This window comes from Nerophis ophidion, linkage group LG01 (assembly GCF_033978795.1).
Source record: "Nerophis ophidion isolate RoL-2023_Sa linkage group LG01, RoL_Noph_v1.0, whole genome shotgun sequence".
Taxonomy (NCBI): domain Eukaryota; kingdom Metazoa; phylum Chordata; class Actinopteri; order Syngnathiformes; family Syngnathidae; genus Nerophis; species Nerophis ophidion.
This window is the reverse complement of record NC_084611.1, coordinates 43,556,387-43,576,496: the sequence shown is the minus strand read 5'-3', so window position 1 is coordinate 43,576,496 and position 20,110 is coordinate 43,556,387. Positions and strand designations below refer to the sequence as shown.

Genomic DNA, 20,110 nt, shown 5'->3' with positions numbered 1-20,110 from the left:
AGAACCTGGCCAGATGAAGCCATCAGGACCACATCATCTGCAAAAAGCCGAGACCTAATCCTGCAGCCACCAAAACCAGATACCCTCAACGCCCTGACTGCGCCTAGAAATTCTGTCCATAAAAGTTATGAACTCCAACGTGCATACTTTTTTCATTATCCTTAAAAAAAGAAAATGCTGCTCTTTTGGTTTGACTGCTTAAATTTGCATGAAAAAAAGTTAGGAATCAATTAGATTGCAATTTCGATTCTTTGTTTGTGGGTCAAATTTTGGATCAATTGAATGATCTAATTTTCATATTTATCAATGGCACGTGCACATCCAATCCATTTTAATTTATAGAGCACATTACCAAAAAATTATAGAAGTTTCACAAAGTGCTGCACAGAAGCTAAGACAAACATATTAGATTGATTGAAACTTTTATTAGTAGATTGCACAGTTCAGTACATATTCCGTACAATTGACCACTAAATGGTAACACCCGAATAAGTTTTTCAAATTTTTTAAGTCGGGGTCCACGTTAATCAATTCATGGTACAAATATATACTATCAGCATAATATAGTCATCACACAAGTTAATCATCATAGTATATACATTGAATTATTTACAATCCGGGGCTTTGGTTGATATCAGTACTTCAGTCATCAACAATCTCATCAACAGAGAAATGGACATTGAAACAGTGTAGGTCTTACTTAGCAGGATATGTACAGCGAGCAGAGAACATAGTGAGTTCAGATAGCATAAGAACAAGTATATACATTAGAAGTACATTTGATTATTTACATTAGGTTTTTTACAATCTGAGGAGATGGGATGTGAATGAGGAGGGTATTAGTAAAGGGTTAAAGTTGCCTGGAGGTGTTGTTTTAGAGCGCTTTTGAAGGAGGATAGAGATGCACTTACTTTTACACCTGTTGGGAGTGCATTCCACATATATGTGGCATAGAAAGAGAATGACTTAAGACCTTTGTTAGATCGGAATCTGGGTTTAAAGTGGTTTGTGGAGGTCCTTCTGGTGTTGTGGTTATGGCGGTCATTTACGTTAAGGAAATAGTTTGACATGTACTTCGGTATCAGGGAGGTGTAGCGGATTTTATAGACTAGGCTCAGTGCAAGTTGTTTTACTCTGTCCTCCACCCTGAGCCAGCCCACTTTGGAGAAGTGGGTTGGAGTGAGATGTGATCTGGGGTGTAGGCTTAAAAGTAACCAGACTAGCTTGTTCTGGGATATTTGGAGTCTAAATTTGAGGGTTTTGGAGGTGCTGGGGTACCAGGAGGTGCAAGCGTAATTGAAAAAGGGTTGAATGAGAGTTCCGGCTAGAATCTTCAAGGTGCTTTTGTTGACCATAGAGGAGATTCTGTAGAGGAATCTCGTTCTTTGGTTGTGTAGAAGAGTCTGTAATATATAAAACAACTATAAAATAGTAAATACATAAAATACATCAGAGGGATTAAAATAAGTGAAATGAATTATATTTATATAGCGCTTTTCTCTAGTGACTCAAAGCGCTTTACATAGCGAAAGCCAATATCTAAGTTACATTTAAACCAATGTGGGTGACACTAGGTATAAAGTGTCTTGCCCAAGGACACAACGGCAGTGACGCATCCACTCTACCAACTGAGCTATTCTGCACCAAAATAGACTAAAATCACACAACTGTCAAGCTGGTTTGAAAGCCAAAAAGTAAAAATATGTTTTTAAGACGTGATTAATAAGTCATTAAAGAGGTAGCGGTCTTAATAGGAAGAGGGATATGTTTCCAAAGTTTTGGAGCTAAAGTAGAAAATGCACCATCATCTCTGGACTTTAAACGGGTTTTTGGGACGACAAGAAGAAACTGATCAGCTGACCTCAGAGACCTTGTAGGGATGTAGATTTTTAAAAGGTCTGTCAAGAGATTTAAAAACAAACCACAATATTTTAAAACAAATTCTAAATTGAACTGGGAGCCAGTGAAGGGATTCTAAAACTGGAGTAATGTGTTCATGTTTTTTAGTGCCAGTTAAAAGGCGAGCTGGAGCATTTTGTGCTAAATGCAATCCAGCGATTGAAGCCTGGTTCATTCCAAAGTAGAGGGTGTTGCAGTAGTCCAAACGTGATGAACTAAAAGCATGGATTACCCGCTCAAAGTCGTTCAAAGATAAAACTGATTAAACTTTTGCAAAAAGTCTTAGATGATAAAAACTACATCGTACAACAGAATTAAACTGCTGCTCCAATACATATACAGTAATTTTTAATAAGGCTAAAATAATGTTACATATAATTAAAGTAGGGCTGTCAAAATTAATGAGATAAGTCATGTGATTAATCACAAGAAAATGTGCACACTTAGATTAATCATGCAATTTATTTTGACCGTATAAGCATTTTTTTTACCTTAACTGCTGTGCGGTCAGTCAGATCTCACTAGAGTGCACCTCACGGTTCGATTAAGATTCAGGAGCTACGATCCGATTAAACATCGATTATTGATGCATCTATATTTCATATATATATATTGATGCAGTTTTACATTTCTTTTCATTTCACTAAATAAGCGTTAATCACTTGCAACTTAAAAAAAATCAGCAATAAAATTGTGATCCGCTTGATTTCAGTTTGCGTTCTATTTTTATTGCATGATCATATAGATAAGGATGATGGATCACAAATGTTCAAAATTATCACTGTAAAAAAGAAAGAACAATGGCTGACAGCGAATACAGCAGAAAAGTCAGACAAAATGCACAGACGACACCTTAAGGCCATAAAAACACATGCAACCAGGAAAGTGCTCCAATGTCATAAACGCTGCAAGATTAAAAACAAAAAGCTTAAATGCCGTTGACGCACACAAATCCCTGAAACAACCGCATGAGAGAAGTGTTGCATCTTACCGAAACAAAACAGAAGTTTGAAAGCTCTTCAAAGGGAATGCAGACCGAAGGGAAATATTTCTTATGTATTTTTTATGATTTCCGCAGATAATGTTAGCGTGCTGACGTTAGGATAACGTTATAAGTGTTTAACAAACACATAAAATAATATATTTTTATTCCACATCGTCAAAAGTCAGCCAACATTCTTCAAAGAATGTCCCTCAGGTCTGGCGACCCTTGCGGCTGGCTAACTTCCACTTGTCAATTCAGTGCAGTTCAGTTTATTTCCAGTATATTTCGAACATGCATACGATAGAATGTAATGCATTACATAAAAATCCAGAGCGTTTGTAATAACAAACATTTAAATTAATTCTAAATTAATGGAAATGTGTGGAAAACTGGAACATAAGTACCCTTAAAGGCCTACTGAAACCCACTACTACCGACCACGCAGTCTGATAGTTTATATATCAATGATGAAATCTTAACATTGCAACACATGCCAATACAGCTTAGCTTACTAAAGTGCAATTTTAAATTTCGCGGCGAAATATCCTGCTGAAAACGTTTCGGTATGATGACGCCTGCGCGTGACGTCACGGATTGTAGAGGACATTTTGGGACAGCATGGTGGCCAGCTATTAAGTAGTCTGTTTTCATCGCAAAATTCCACAGTATTCTGGACAACTGTGTTGGTGAATCTTTTGCAATTTGTTCTATGAACAATGGAGAGAGTAAAGAAGAAAGCTGTAGGTGGTTCTTCACTCTCACTTTCCTCATCCACAAATCTTTCATTCGCACTCAAATTAATGGGGAAATCGTCGCTTTCTCTGTTCGAATCGCTCTCGCTGCTGATGGCCATGATTGTAAACAATGTTCAGATGTGAGGAGCTCCACAACCCGTTATGTCACGCGCACATCGTCGGTTATTTCCGGTACAAGCAAGGCTTTTTAATCAGCACCAAAAGTTGCGAATGTTATAGTCGATGTTCTCTACTAAATCCTTTCACCAAAAATATGGCAATATCGCGAAATGATCAAGTATGACACATAGAATGGACCTGCTATTCCCGTTTGAATAAGAAAATCGCATTTCAGTAGGCCTTTAGATAACGAAGCTGGTCGGATCTCTCTTTGAGGTGGCAGTCAGCCAAATTTTAGAACTGTCTGCATTAGAGCTGGGCAATATTGGCTTTTATTAATATTGTGATATTTTTATGCCATATTGTGATGTACAGGCATGTGATTTTTCCGTCTAAAGTAGGAATTCCGTCTTTAATCTCGGGGAGAAAAAAAGTGTCGACCAATCAACTACGGCGTAATGTAATATAATACGCCGTAGTTGATTGGTCGATATGTTCTTTGTGACCAATCAGGACATCTGTTATGAATGATGACGTTATCACCGCAATTTTCCAAATGTAATCGATGTCGATTCTCGAGAGAAAGGACACTTCACGAGTAAAAGAAATTGATAAACATGTCAAAAATACGTTTCGATGGGACTGGATGGAAAGGGAAGTCACTGATACTGTTGGGAAGAAGGAAGTTACGATTTCGTTCGGCGATTTTATTCGGAAAATCGATCGTCCCGGAAAAGTTTTGTGCATGCGGTGTCGTGATAATATTGACTATGGATCACGTGGTTTCAAGGCTTCGGAAGTACATGCGAAACGCCAAAAACATATGAAACAACTTGAAGCAAGGAAAACAAACTTTTCACTAGCTGGTACTTTTGGATGTCAACCGAAAGTGTGCAAACCTTACGGACTTCATCCTTTGTTTACATCGACAACTGCCGTAGACATCGAGAGGAAAGATCCACCCAAACAACCCACTTCAGTTGCAGACAGGGTAGTTAATAATGAGGTAAGCTAAAAAATATTTGCTTGCGAAATACGCATGTTTGTTTTAATATTAACCAATTATTGCTTTGCGAAATATAAATGGTTTTTTCTAAAAATAAAAAGCCACGTGAAAATATATTATGAAATTACAGAAATTCAAAGAGTCGCATTATTGATTCCAGTTACAATTTATTTGAAATAAATTTGCATATAATACTAGAGACAGAAGTTGGCAGTGAAATCCAAAAAAGGAGCTTCAAAAGCAGAGACCAAAAGGAAAATGCAGGCTGCTCAGTAATTTGCAAGGAAAGCTCATGTTAGGGCTCTCCGAGCAAGTAAATGTGTGAAGTGAACTGAAGTAATGTGGTAATACTGTAAATAAACTGTAGATAATAACCCTGATCAATGTTACACCTGTGGATGTGAAATGAACACAAGATGTAAATATTAGTGACTAAATACTGTTGGGACTGAACCATATACAGTGATTTATTAGGATAATTGGGGTATGTATTTTCAATTAATGATGTTTTCATGTCTTTAAACACAAAAATATTTTCTTCAAATGGTGCTGTGTTTGTTAATTTTAGCATGTTAAATTGGTGACAAACCAGGAGCTGGGGTGGATGTTGCCCCCCTTGTCTCCTCATCAGGGCACCGCCCTGGACCTGGCTGGGGGCCTTCGTCCCCCAGGCCCCCGGAAATGTTTTCAGTCTTTTTCATCGTGGTCAAATCTCATGCCTGGATATACGATATATATTACGATATTTTGCCTTGGCCTTGAATGAACACTTGATGCATATAATCACAGCAGTATGATGATTCTATGTGTCTACATTAAAACATTCTTCTTCATACTGCATTCATATATGCTCATTTTAAACTTTCATGCAGAGAGGGAAATCACAACTAAGTCAATTGACCAAAAGTGTGTTTATTATATACTCTTCATTCTTATGCGGGTGACTTTTTAAATGAAAGAACAAATTAATAATGTTGCTACATTTTTGTAGTAACATTTCTGCTGCATACTTTGCATATTGCTGTTGTCTGCTGAATATCTTCCCACTTGAAGCCAAACCACCGCCAGATGATGGACCCCCTGCTCTTTATTTTGGGCATTTATTGTTCTTCCTCCATTTATGATCAGTTTCACACCTTCATTCTCTTGTATTGCCACAAGCTCCGCTTCGCTCGACATGCTTCAGCTAACGTTAGCCATGCTGTTACCTCTCTGGTGGGCAAGAGCGTATGACGCTACATGCGCGACAGTATGTGACGTATGTAACAAGGCGGGCTTGTTTTATGTCGCTGTGAGGAGGAGAGACGAGGAGTGAGAAACGCCAGTAATGTAATGCACGCAGCTAAAAGCAAGTGTGGGAGAACATTTAATCGAATATTACAATATAATCATTTTCTATATCGCACAGAGACAAACCTGCGCTATATCGTTTATATCGATATATCGCCCAGCCCTAGTCTGCATTACTTTATTTACAATAAATCATCGGATTATCGATCATTGACTTTTACTAATCGATTTTATAATCGTCCGAGTTGCAATGCATCTGAAAATCGATTATTTCCCCCACCTCTACAATACAATACTCTATATTTTGGGTTCACAAAACTGAGATAAAAATTACTTTTAATGCGTATTGCGTGGGAGTTCGGAATGCTTCTGTACTGAAACAAAGGCTGATGAAAACTATGAATGTTTACCATTGCACCCTGATTATTGACAGAGGTCTGAATACTTGCTAGATTTAGAGATATCAAAATCAGATTTTTTGGGCCAAGTATGTTTAAAACAGGAGGAATTAGACTTGGTAGACTGTCTCATCTAAAAATACATAGTATTTAACTACTTATCCAACAAATATGTGCAAGGCTAATACATAATAGTGCAGTGGTGAATAGAGCAAAAGCAAAAAGCTGATCACGTAACCATGAGTTAGTACATTCACAGTGACCTATTACTTCCATAGTTATTTCACAGCGTTCATCAGCCTGGGGACAAACTGTTGGATGACGGGTTGTTTTGGTGTACAGTGGTTTATAACCCAATCGCAAAGTTGGCAACACTGATCCCTCCTGCTGCATTTGAATGAATGAATGGGAAACACTGGGAATGGATTATTTACAAAACATCTTTTTTCATTTTGTTTTTTAATTTATTTTACTGATTGATTTTGTCACAGAGCTGCGCAAGCAGAAGCTGATGGAGTATTTGACAATGAAAGGAAAATCCAAATTGCCCGGATCAAAGTAAGATATCTGCATTATTACCAATAGTTTGTTCTTTTCTTGACTCAGGTGACCGTGTCATGTTTTCAGACCAAACAACCTAAAGGTCTTTAAATATTTAAATGAATGAACACTTTTCACACCACAGGCCAAACGTCGCTGATGGTCCGGTGAAGAAGTCTGAACCTGCACGACCATCTTCACTCCAGGTGTGCTTTTAAGTTTTTTAAAAACAGTACAAGTACGAAGGTCCTGCAGTCCTGGGTTCAATCCCAGGCTCGGGATCTTTCTGTGTGGAGTTTGCATGTTCTCCCCATGAATGCGTGGGTTCCCTCCGGGTACTCCAGCTTCCTCCCACCTCCAAAGACATGCACCTGGGGATAGGTTGATTGGCAACACTAAATTGGCCCTAGTGTGTGAATGTGAGTGTGAATTTTGTCTGTCCATTTGTGTTGGCCCTGCGAGGAGGTGGCGACTTGTCCAGGGTGTACGCCGCCTCCCGCCTTATTGTAGCTGAGATAGGCGCCAGCGCCCCCACGACCCCAAAAGGGAATAAGCGGTAGAAAATGGATGGATGGATGGAAAAACAGTACAAAGAAATACTTTGATGTCAACAGAGCAAATATACAAAGGTTCTAAGAGGCAGTTAATAATATGATTGTCTCTTGTCTTCTCTTTGCAGCTCATCAAGGGAAAAGAAAACAAAGCCCCCGTCAGCAATTTTAGACAGAAAGACAAAAACGCTCAACCTTTGGCTCCTCTTGCCAAACAAAACCTGGGCAGAAAAACTTTTGTGGTTCGAAACAAAGAGAATCTACAAAGCAGCATCCGGACTGAACCACAGAAATCCAGAGGTTCGCTTAGTGGTTGTTCCACACTCGCTGAAAAGCCAGCTTTTAAGGCGACATACAGGCTTTCCTCCAAGTCCCTCCTAAAAGCAGACAGTCATCCCACAAATCAGACCAAAGTCAGGAAGCCGCCTATAGGGAAAGCCTCTTCCAATGTCAACTTTTCAGTTATGAAGAACCCGAAAGGCACCCTCAGGGCTGCGACACATAAAGCTGCTTCCTTCCCGGCTACGACTTACACCGACAGGATGAGTTTGGGACAAATGGTCAAAACCAGGACTGGCCTCATTCCCACCATGATCATACACAGAGTCTCTGAACCAGTACGGACTCAGAAATCCGCTCCTTTGCGATCCGGCGTCTCATCTTCCTGTCCCGTCTCCAAAATCCCACTACACCAAAGACCAGCTGTCTGTTGTTTGACTGCCAACAAGACTCAGGAGTCTCGCCACAAAGCCATCCTCGCCAGACAGTCGCAGGCGCCTTCTTTTAAACTGAAATCAACATTCACCACCTCCTCGTTGCGCACAGCACCACACGCTCAGGCGGCAAAGCAGAGACCTGAGCTCGAAGCCAGGAAGACGAGCCAGCGGCCCAACGTCCATGGCGGAGTGGCGGCGAGCAGGTGCGTTGCCAAGATAGACGGTAAAGCCCCTCCAGCTGTGGCACGAGTGGAGAAACCCAAGACGGGCAGAGAGGCTGCAAATAAGGTGGCGGATGCCTCCATTAAGACTGCTCCAAAGAGAAGAAACGCTCCGGTGCCACAGACCGCCACTGCGATCAGCCAACCGAAGCCCGCTCCTGCTACGAAAGCGCCAAAGTCCCGAACTGTGGACAAAAAAGTTACTGCTGAACAAGAGGAGAGAACGTAAGTAGAGAAAAAACAATTACACATACTGTATCTGACCGCTGGTTGTACTTTACCGAATATCCTGTTCAAGAGAAAATTCTACAAAATATAAACTTGGATATACTTTAGAGTAGACAGTGTACAGCTTGTATAGCAGCACAGATGTACATGAGTCAACACACACACATTATGGTTTAAATGGTTGGCAACACATGTGATTGGCAAGATAATTGTGTCTTGCCTGCAGTCACACATAGTGCTGGTAGCCTCACGGTCGGGGCTGCACGAGTGGCGGCGTCACTGGGAGAGCTGCGGTTCATTGAAGGGAAAGACAAATTCCAACAGGTTTTGAGACATTCTGACAGCGCTTTAAGTCCAAACATACCTCCATAAGTATGTCTCCTCCACATTTAAACCCTATTGATCATAGGAGGGCAATCCCAAGATGAGGGTGGATTGAGTGCAAGGTGTCTAAACAGAGCAAAAGTAAATCGATACTGCTTTACAAACTGTACAGTGACTAATGTATAGCCATGTTGACTTTGTATCATATTGTATTGTCCCTTGACGAAATATAACAAGTTGACTCACTGGCAATTGTTTTAACACCTTTTGTTATATAGGACCGTTAAAAAGTGCTTTCGATTCCAATACATGTCATTAGCATAATAGATAACGCTAACAATGCTAGTTTCATTGCATTACTTTCGCATGAACCTATAGTATGCATGAAAATACTCCTACTCCCACAGACATCACACATGAGACGGTTTAGTAAGTATAAACCGTAAAATGGTCTGCATTTTATATCGCACTTTACTATACCCGGAATGATACCCACAGTCACCCATTCACACGCACTGATGGCGAAAGCTACCATGCAAGGGGCTAACCACGACCCATCAGGAGCAAGGGTGAAGTGTTTTGCCCAAGGACACAATAGCCGGGACTAGGATGACGGAAGCTGGAATCGCACCTGGAACCCTCAAGTTGCTGGCACGGGTTCTAAATAGCGAATTAATAGTTTTAGATATATTGTAAAACTTACAAACCTTGTTTGGCGTGATGTATGACGAATCCATAGGAGTAGAAACGCTGTGGACGACTAGAAGACGGAACGGTACTTATACTTCCGGTTTAAAGCACTAAACAGAAGGAAATACTGTAGACGTTCACCCTGAAGTGAGCAAACCTGTCCAAAAGATGGCGCCTTAGCACAAACAATAACACTTTTTCAAAGTCTCTGCCTGTGTTGAACAAAAACTATTTGCATTATGGCTGTTAGCCACACCGGTTTATAAGCCGCAAGGTTAAAACGAATAGCAATTTATAGTCTGGAGGCTTATTTTCTTTTTGTAGAAAAGGTTTTGGATCTTTGAGTTAAGTTTAGGAAAAAAATGGGAACACTTGTTTACACTTTTGACTGTTTTTTCAACATACTGTATCTACATTTTGCTGCATATTTTCCAACTCCAAACTTGACTGAGGATCGGATGATTTATGTGAGCTGTGTTTCTGTGGTTTTAAGAAAGAAACTGCAGGCCTGGCGGGAAGCCAAAGGTATTTCCTACAAGCGCCCTCCGATGACAATCAAGCCCCCGGTCAAGCGAGCTGTGGCTTTGCCTGAACCTTTCTGGACCACCAAAAAGGCGGAGGACGACGCTGGCCTGTTTGTCCAAGCCGTGGACAGATCCCTGTCCGACTGCATTAAACTGCTTGCTGAGGTATTGACAAGTAATCACTTACTTTCACTGTCTGCTGTCGTGCTGCGCCCGTGTGACATGACTCTCAATGCTCGCCTTGTGTTGGGAATTGTCCTAATTTGGTCCCATTTTAAAAAGCTGTTGCCAGCATAGAACTTGTGAAAGGTGACATATTATGCTATTTTCCACTCACTAAAGGTGCCTGGGAAGTGCCCAAATAGTGTGTTGTCCAAAAATCTTGCCTAGATTCTGGAATGTAGACATTTTATGTAAGTTTTCATTAAGGACTCCACAGAGTAATCTATTTGTGGAGGTAGTGCAGTGATTTATTTTCCCCCTCATGGCCTCGGACGCTGCTGAGAAAGGACACCGGTTATTAGAAACCTTCCCCCAGCTGGGCAATCTACTCACCTGGCAGCTGAGCTTCGAAGCCGGGCCATACACACTCCCTTCCGCAGGATGTGCGCCGACCAGGCCCCCCTCCACAGTGATGTAATGACGTAATCGTCGAATTTGCAAATTTTGTACTGCTGGCCATGACGCATTTGCAAAATGTGAGTAAAAATATTAAAAGCGAAGTAAATATGTTCATGGCTACAAAAAAAAACTTTTTTCCATTGCTTATTATTATTGCTGTTTTTAAAACAAAATGGCGACCCCAAAAGGGAATAAGCGGTAGAAAATGGATGGATGGATGGGCACCTGTCGCTGTCTTCGAGGCCAGTCCTGGCAACACACTGTTCCGTGGCAGGCTTGCAGGCCACGCCCCCCTCCACATACCTCCAACGCCAAGCGCAGGCCGGGAAGCCGTCCGGCCGCGCCTAACCACCCTAACCCAAAGGGTGGCTATTTTGAAGAAACTAGAATATAAAACATGTTTTCATTTATTACACCTTTTTGTTAAGTCTATAACTCCACATGTGTTCATTCATAGTTTTGATGCCTTCAGTCACAATCTACAATGTAAATAGTCATAAAAATTAAAAAACGCATTGAATGAGGTGTGTCCAAACTTTTGGCCTGTAATGTATATTGGTATCGTTTTATTGACACAGCCCTACTGACTTTTACATAACAGCTAATGCTGACTAGCTTACTACCATCATATTGTTTCAGCCAAATGCCAATCAAGCATTCAATGAGTCATTTCCTCTGGTGTTATGTGAAGGTAGTGAGACTGTCTTTGCAACGCAGAGCTGCCAAACCCACCGGGTGAAGGAGGTCCTCTCCCGGCTTCCCCCCGTCTGCCGGAAGTTTGTCAAATTCTGGATCCTTAAGGCCCGCCTGATGGAGCAAGAGGGCGACCTGGACGTCCTGCCCATGTTTGAGGAGGCCGTCAAAGTTGTCTTGGAAGTAAGCGGTCGCCATTGTGGAGACGGTTGAGATCTTTCAGCTCATTGCAAAAAGTGTACACTGTTTTGTTTTGTGTCTTTGTCTGCCTACTGCAGCCTGTGGACGAGTTGCGCACGGTGGTCTTTGACATCTTGAAGAAAAAGGACAAGACCCAAGGTGGCTGTGATGGTGAAGCGTTTTCCTAATATTACACAAGCTACATGTCACGATTGTCAGGGCTGTAAGGTTAGCTTTTTCACTACTACTTCTAAACCCAAAACAATTTGGAGCAATATGAAATGGATTTGTTATCACAATTTAATTGTCAGCACTTTAACAAGGTACACATGTGCACTCATTAGGGCTGCCAATCTCTGGGTGTCCCACGATTGGATTCAATATCGATTCTTGGGGTCACGATTCGATTCAAAAACGATTTTTTTCAATTCAACACGATTCTCGATTCAAAAACAATTTTTTTCCGGATTTTAAAGGATTCTATATTCATTCAATACATAGGATTTCAGCAGGATCTACCCCAGTCTGCTGACATGCAAGCAGAGTAGTAGATTTTTGTAAAAAGCTTTTATAATTGTAAAGGATAATGGTTTATCAACTGATTGCAATAATGTAAATTTGTTTCAACTATTAAACGAACCAAAAATATGACCTATTTTATCTTTGTGAAAACATTGGACACAGTGTGTTGTCAAGCTTATGAGATGCGATGCAAGTATAAGCCACTGTGACACTATTGTTCTTTTTTTTTTTTTTTTTTTTTTTTGAAATAAATGTCTAATGATAATGTCAATGAGGGATTTTTAATCACTGCTATGCTGAAATTATAACTAATATTGATACTGTTGTTGATAATATACTTATTTTTGTTTCACTACTTTTGGTTTGTTCTGTGTCCTGTTTGTGTCTCCTCAATTGCTCTTTCTATTGCATTTCTGAGTGTTGCTGGGTCAGGTTTGGTTATGGAATTGGATTGCATTGTAATGGTATAGCTGTGTATTGTTTTGTTAGGTTGATAAAAAAAATCTATTTTTTTAAAATAGAATCGATTCTGAATCGCGATTCAAATTCGGATCAATTTTTTCCCCACACCCTTAGTATTCATACATATAAACACAATGCCACCATAAAGCCTACTGTAACGCTCAAACACCGAGAGCATCCCTAAATTGTGTGAGCACTGTCACTAACACTGGGTTCAAGTTTATTTCCAACATGCTGCACAAAAGGTTTTTTTCAATGCTCACACAACCTATTTCTGCTCCCAAATGCGAGTAAAATGCTCACACTGTACAGCGCTGACTGTACTCACTCACCACTATTATACGTGGCAAGAGAGGACAAAAGCGCTTGCCAACGTCAGCCCTGGCATTTGGACAATGCAAAACAGTGTCTGTCTGCACTTTTCTGCACCTTTCCTCTTGCCTCCTTGTTCGCCTGCATTGTTATTGTTTGCCATTTCTCCTTTATTAATATTTGCCCGTCTCAGCCTGTGAGGACGACGAGAAGGAAGAATGCCAAACTCCAAGCAAAGTGGAAAGTGCAGCTGAGAGTGACGACAACCACCCCATGGTAACTCCCCCGGAACCTGTCAGAGCCATCATCTGGGGGGAGAAGAGCTCCTCGTCTGTCGTCAAGTACAAGATCACAGTCACTCCTGGGTGAGTACTCGAATACTCAAAACTTACTTTTTATTGTTAAATAGCCTGTTTATGAACACCAAACAGAAGAAGAATTGTATTATGTCCCACACTTCTTTCCTTCACTTTTGACAAAAGATGAAGTAAAACACTTTTTAAAGGAAAAATTTCCTTTCTAGGGAACTTTAAACTGCCGCAAAACCCGCCCCACCACTTTGTACTAAAAAATATCTATACAGTTGTGATCAAAATTATTCAACCCCCACACAATTTTGGTGTTTTAGCAAGTTGGACATTTATTCTGTATTTTGTTTATAGTCATATCAATTAAAGATGCATTAAATAGACAAATGCAACTTGAATTACAACATTATGTTTTGTAACATATCAAACAGTGTCATTTCTCTTAATATCTCATTGACAAAATTATTCAACCCCTTGAAGATCGTAACTTTTAAGAACAGAATTTGAATAAGGTTTTTTCAATCAGGTGTTGAAAACACCTGTAGATGTGATTAGAACCATAACGAGCAACAATTAAACTGATTGAAAAAGACTGACGCTCAGCTTCTTGTAGATGGTCAATGGTGTATTTGCAACATGGTGAAGTCCAGGGAGTGGTCAAAAAAGTCAAGAGAGGAGGTAATTTCTCTTCATAAGAAATGATATGGATATAAGAAAATAGCAAAGACATTACACATTCCAAGAGACACAGTTGGGAGCATAATTCGCAAGTTTAAAGCTAAAGACACAGTAGAAACACTACCTGGGCGTGGTAGAAAGAGGATACTGTGAAGTGTACAGTGGTGAAAAACCCCCGGGTAACAGCTGAGGAACTACAACAGGACATTGCAGAGGGGGGAACGCAGGTTTCGTCCCAGACAATAAGGCGCGCACTACGAGATGAAGGCCTCCATGCCAGAGCTCCCAGGCGCACCCCACTTCTGACTACCAGGCACAACAAAAATAGACCCCAGTATGCCAAAAATCATCTGGACAAACTCCAAAGGTTTTGGGAAACTGTTCAATGGAGTGATGAGACAAAACTGGAACTCTTTGGGCCTATGAATCAACGTTATGTCTGGAGGAAAAAAAATGAAGCTTACAAAGAGAAGAACACCTTTCCTACTGTTAAGCATGGTGGGGGGTCAATCATGCTCTGGGGCTGTTTCTCTGCCTCAGGTACCGGGAATCTCCAGCACGTTCAAGGCATTATGAATTCTATTTCCTACCAGGATATATTAGCTGCAAATGTCATGAAGTCAGTGACGAAGCTGAGGCTTGGGAGACGTTGGACCTTCCAACAGGACAACGATCCCAAGCATACCTCCAAATCAACATCAGAGTGGTTGCAGAAGAAGGGCTGGAAGACTCTGGAGTGGCCTTTACAGTCGCCAGACCTAAGTCCTATAGAAAACCTGTGGTGGGACTTGAAGAAGGCAGTTGCAGCACGCAAGCCCAAGAATATGAATGAACTGGAGGCCTTTGCCCAAGAGGAATGGGCTAAAATACCTGTAGATCGTTGCAAGAAGCTTGTGTCCGGTTATGTATCACGTTTGAAGGATGTAATTACTGCCAAAGGGTGTTCTACTAAGTACTAAAGATGCATGTAACTAGGGGGTTGAATAATTTTGTCAATGAGATATTAGGAAAAATGTACTTTTTTGGTATTTTGTAAAATACAGTGTTACAATTTAAGTTGCATTTGTCTATTTGACACATCTTTATTTGATATGACTATAAACAAAATACGGAATAAATGTCCAACTTGCTAAAACACCAAAATTGTGTGGGGGTTGAATAATTTTGATCACAACTGTATGCATGTTAAGGTATTTCTGTTTTTCAAAAATACTGCGGTTGGGGCGGTGACCCCTAGGGAACGTCCTTTATCAGTATCATGCTTGAAACCTGGTTTTGAAAAGCTGCGCACTACCAAACGTGTTCATTGTAGCCATTAATTCTTATTTCCTAATTTTGCTTTAAAAAAGTTGTATTCAATTTGTTTTGTAAGTTCAAGTGTTTTATATATTGTGCTCCTGAGTTAAGGTTGCTGGTCAATTAGATTTTTTTTTTTTTTTGAGTTTATTCGATTTTACTTTTCAGTGTCAAATTGTTCAAGTTGGTAAAAAAAAATATTTAAATAAGCAGGGTTTCCCACACATTCATTTATTTGTGGCGGCCCGCCACAAAAGAATTACGGCCGCCACAAATAAATGAATGTGTGGGAAACCCTGCTTATTTAAATACTTTTGACTCGCTCGACCGCTCATAAAAGCAATGGGAATCTGTCTGTGAATGGAGCTTATAGTTACATATTATATAAATATGTAAATATTATATAAATATGTAGATAAAGTGTTGTAATTATATTCCAACTCTGCGTTCTTCTTGGTCATCACTGCCGCCGAGGAATTCTCATCAAACACTTATTTGGAACATCCCACAGGTGTGCAGGCTAATTGGGAACAGGTGGGTGCCATGATTGGGTATAAAAGCAGCGTCCATGAAATGTTAAGTAATTCACAAACAAGGACGGAGCGAGGGTCACTAATTTGTAAGCAAATTGTCGAACAGTTTTAGAACATTTATCAACGAGCTATTGCAAGGAATTTAGGGATTTTACCATCTACGGTCCGTAAAATCATCAAAAGGTTCAGAGAATCTGGAGAAATCCCTGCACGTGAGCGATGATATTACGGACCTTTGATCCCTCAGGCGGTACTGCATCAAAAACAGACATCAGTGTGTAAAGCATATCACCACATGGGCTCAGGAACACTTCATAAAACCACTGTCACTAACTACAGTTGGTTGCTACATCTGTAAGTGCAAGTTAAAACTGCTATGCAAAGCAAAACCCATTTGTCAACAACACCAAGGAACACCGCTGGCTTCGCTGGGACTGGGACCGATGCAAAGTGGAAAAGTGTTCTGTGGTCTGACAAGTCCACATTTCAAATTATATTTGGAAACTGTGGACGTGGTGTCCTCCGGAACATAGAGGAAAATAACCATCCGGCTTGTTATAGGTACAAAGTTCAAAACCCAGCATCTGTGACGGCATGGGGGTGTATTAGTGCCCAAGGCTTGAGTAACTTACACATCTGTGAAGGCACCATTAATGCTGAATGGTCCATACAGGTTTTGGAACAACATATGTTGTCATCCAAGCAAAGTTATCGTGGACGCCCCTGCTTATTTCACCAAGACAATGCCAAGCCACCTGTTACAACAGCGTAGTTTCGTAGTAAAAGAGTGCGGGTACTTTCCTGGCCCGCCTGCAGTCCAGACCTGTCTCCCATCGAAAATGTGTGGCGCATTATAAAGCGTAAAATACGACAGCGGAGACCCCAGACTGTTAAACGACTAAAGCTCTACATAAAACAAGAATGAGAAAGAATTCCACTTTCTAAGCTTCAACAATTAGTTTCCTCAGTTCCCAAAGGTTTGAGTGTTGTAAAAGAAAAGGTGATATAAAACAGTGGTAAACATGCCCTTTTCCAACTACTTTGGCACGTGTTGCAGCCATGAAATTCTATGTTAATTATTTGCACAAAAAAAAAAATTACGAGTTTGAACATCAAATATCTTGTCTTTGTAGTGCATTAAACTGAATATGGGTTGAAAAGGATTTGCAAATCATTGTATTCCGTTGATATTTACATCTAACACAATTTCCCAACTCATATGGAAACGAGGTTTGTACATAAAAGCATTTTTATTAATGCTTTATTTAGTTTTTTGTTTAATCTCTTGACGGACAGTGACTTAAAGTTAATTTTTTTTGTAGATACACTGAGATTAAATCTAAAAGCATTGTGTTCTTCATGGTGTTTTTGAAACTGGACTATTTCTTGCCTCAGAATTTTCAACTCACTTGAAGTATATTGTCAAGGATTATTTGTGATATGTACATTTTCAGAATGTGCCTGTTCTATTTTGGGCCAAAGTAAAAGAAAGAAAACAATCTGAAGTTGTTGTAGTTGTAGTTATAAGTTATTATGCCATGGCTTTACCCGTCTGGCCCATGTGGGAACAGATTTTTCCTCCATGTGGTCCCTGAGCTAAAAATTAGTTTGACACCCCTGTAATGTAAGGTGATCTATATCTTGCTTTTCTTTAATTTTAGTAAAGATACAATGTTATGCAGAGAAAGCGGTATAAAACGAATGGATCGACGTTATGCCGAAGTGTACTTATAACAATTTTATTGACAAATTATACTTTTTATAGGTGCGGTAGTGAGCTGGGCGGGGGACGTGAAATGTTTTTTTCTTCCTGGAGGGGCGTAACAGAAAATAAAATAGAAGATCTGTTAACCGAAGAATATAAATTGTCAAAAAGTGTCATTGGTTGTTTAGATATAAGTCCCCGTTTTTAAACATTCATTTGTGTGTCAAAATATAACTTCTGCGTTTGTTCAAAGAAACTAAAAATAGGATCTAAACAAAATTGGTTGAACGCTCGCCTCAGCTGCAGGTGCTCGCTCTTCCACTTGCCTAAACGCCGCATTGAGTACATTTTTGGGATCCCCCTTTTTTGTAAGCGTTTTGAAAACAAATTATAAATGTAAAGCATTATCCTGTTATATCTCACATTCTATAGTGCAGTGGTCCCCAACCTTTTTGTATCCGCAGACCGGTCAACGCTTAATAATTTGTCCTGCGGCCCGGGGGGGGTCCCTTTTTTTTGTCTTAAAAAAAGGGACGTTTTTGTCATGAAAAAGGGAGGTTTTTGTGGTTTTTGCACTAATTGTAAGTGTATATTGATTTTTTTTATGTTGATTTAATAAAAAAAAATATTATTTATTTATTTTTTTTATTTAATATAAAAAATTCTTCTGCGGCCCGGTACCAATCGGTGGTTGGGGACCACTGCTATAGTGTGTTTTGCAAAAAGGTTGTAATAAACGTTACTTCATTCCTAAAAAAAAAAATAATACAAAAGAAAACAAATGTATGGTATTCAGTTATAAAAATTCATTCACTTTCTTCTTTCCTTCATGGATCTAAACTTTACCGCTGCCTGTATTTTCTTCTATGTGAAGTGAATTATATTTATATAGCACTTTTTCTCTAGTGACTCAAAGCGCTTTACATCGTGAAACCCAATATCTAAGTTACATCTAAACCAGTGTGGGTGGCACTGGGAACAGGTGGGTAAAGTGTCTTGCCCAAGGACACAACGGCAGTGACTAGGATGGTGGAAGCAAGGATCGAACCTGGAACCCTCAAGTTGCTGGCATGGCCGCTCTACCAACCGAGCTATACCGCCCGGTATAGCTCGGTTGTTTTCATTGTAATATTTTCAGAATGTGTTTGTTCTATTTTTGGCCAAAGTAAGACAAGGAAATCAATCTGAATTTGTCTTTATTTTGTAGTTTGTATGCCATGATTTTAATAGTCAGGCCCGCGTCTGCACAGATTTTCCTCCATGCGGCCCCGGAGCTAAAATGAGTTGGACACCCTTGCTCTAGAGTATTTATTAGACGCCAGCGAGAAGTTATATTTTTGACGTGATTGATGTAAACGGGCTACACGGTGGTAGAGGGGTTAGGGGATCTTTTCTGTGTGGAGTTTGCATGTTCTCCCCGTGAATGCGTGGGTTCCCTCCGGCTACTCAGGCTTCCTCCCACCTCCAAAGTCATGCACCTGGGGATAGGTTGATTGGCAACAGTAAATAGACCCTAGTGTCTGAATGTGAGTGTGAATGTTGTCTGTCTATCTGTGTTGGCCCTGCGATGAGGTGGCGACTTGTCCAGGGTGTACACCACCTTCCGCCCAATTGTAGCTCGGATGGGCACCAGCGCCCCCCGCGACCCCAAAAGGGAATAAGCGGTAGAAATGGATGGATGGATGTAAACAGAGGTCACAACACCGGATGTTTATTACCCGAGGGGGCGTGGCTACAGGATAGAGTTGTCAAAAATGTTTTCTGAGTTCTTTGCATGCATGTCTTATAATTTTACACTACATTTTCAATGATGATAATGTTGGTAAATGATCTACTATTCAAAACAAAAAAATGTCTGATACTTTAGAGCAGGGGTCACCAACCTTTTTGAAACCAAGAGCTACTTCTTAGGTACTGATTAATGGGAACCAGTTTGATACACACTTAAATAAATTGCCAGAAATAGGCAATTTGCTCAATTTACCTTTAACTCTATCTTATTATTAATAATTAATGACATTTTTCTTTGTGAAAACACTGATCATTTTAATGATTTCTCACAATAAATATATACAGAAACAGATAAATATTTTTATAAATATATTTCGACTCTTTAAAAGTAAAAATTCAACCGAAGAAAAAGAAGAGAAAACTAGCTAATTTGAATCTTTTTGAAAAAGATTTAAAAAATAATTTATGGAACATTATTAGTAATTTTTCCTAATTAAGATTAATTTTATAATTTTAATGACATGTTTTTAATAGGTTAAAATCCGATCAGCACTTTGTTAGAATATATAACAAATTGGACCAAGCTATATTTCTAACAGACATAGATTTTTTTAATTTTAATCACAAGTTTGAAGAAATATTTCACAAATATTCTTCGTCGAAATAACAGAAGCTAAAATTAAGAATTAAATAAAAATGTATTCATTATTCTTTACAATAAAAAAAATAAATTTACTTGAACATTGATTTAAATTGTCAGGAAAGAAGAGCAAGGAATTTAAAAGGTAAAGAGGTATATGTGTTTAAAAATCCCCAAATAATTTTTAAGGTTGTATTTTTTTC

At 39.7% G+C, this 20,110-nt stretch overlaps 1 protein-coding gene across 4 annotated transcripts in view; it reads left to right on the top strand.

The window, feature by feature from the left end:
* Positions 1 to 20,110, top strand: part of ckap2l (cytoskeleton associated protein 2-like) — a 29,105-nt gene that overhangs the window by 7,523 nt on the left and 1,472 nt on the right. For 3 of the 4 annotated variants that reach the window (XM_061904512.1, XM_061904496.1, XM_061904522.1), the window contains 7 exons: positions 6,924 to 6,990; positions 7,118 to 7,178; positions 7,652 to 8,685; positions 10,196 to 10,391; positions 11,565 to 11,723; positions 11,819 to 11,891; positions 13,210 to 13,381. In XM_061904512.1, coding sequence (XP_061760496.1) covers positions 6,924 to 6,990; positions 7,118 to 7,178; positions 7,652 to 8,685; positions 10,196 to 10,391; positions 11,565 to 11,723; positions 11,819 to 11,891; positions 13,210 to 13,381 — 1,762 coding nt within the window. The remainder of the gene's footprint in view (positions 1 to 6,923; positions 6,991 to 7,117; positions 7,179 to 7,651; positions 8,686 to 10,195; positions 10,392 to 11,564; positions 11,724 to 11,818; positions 11,892 to 13,209; positions 13,382 to 20,110) is intronic. The other variant, XM_061904504.1, reaches the window with a different exon arrangement.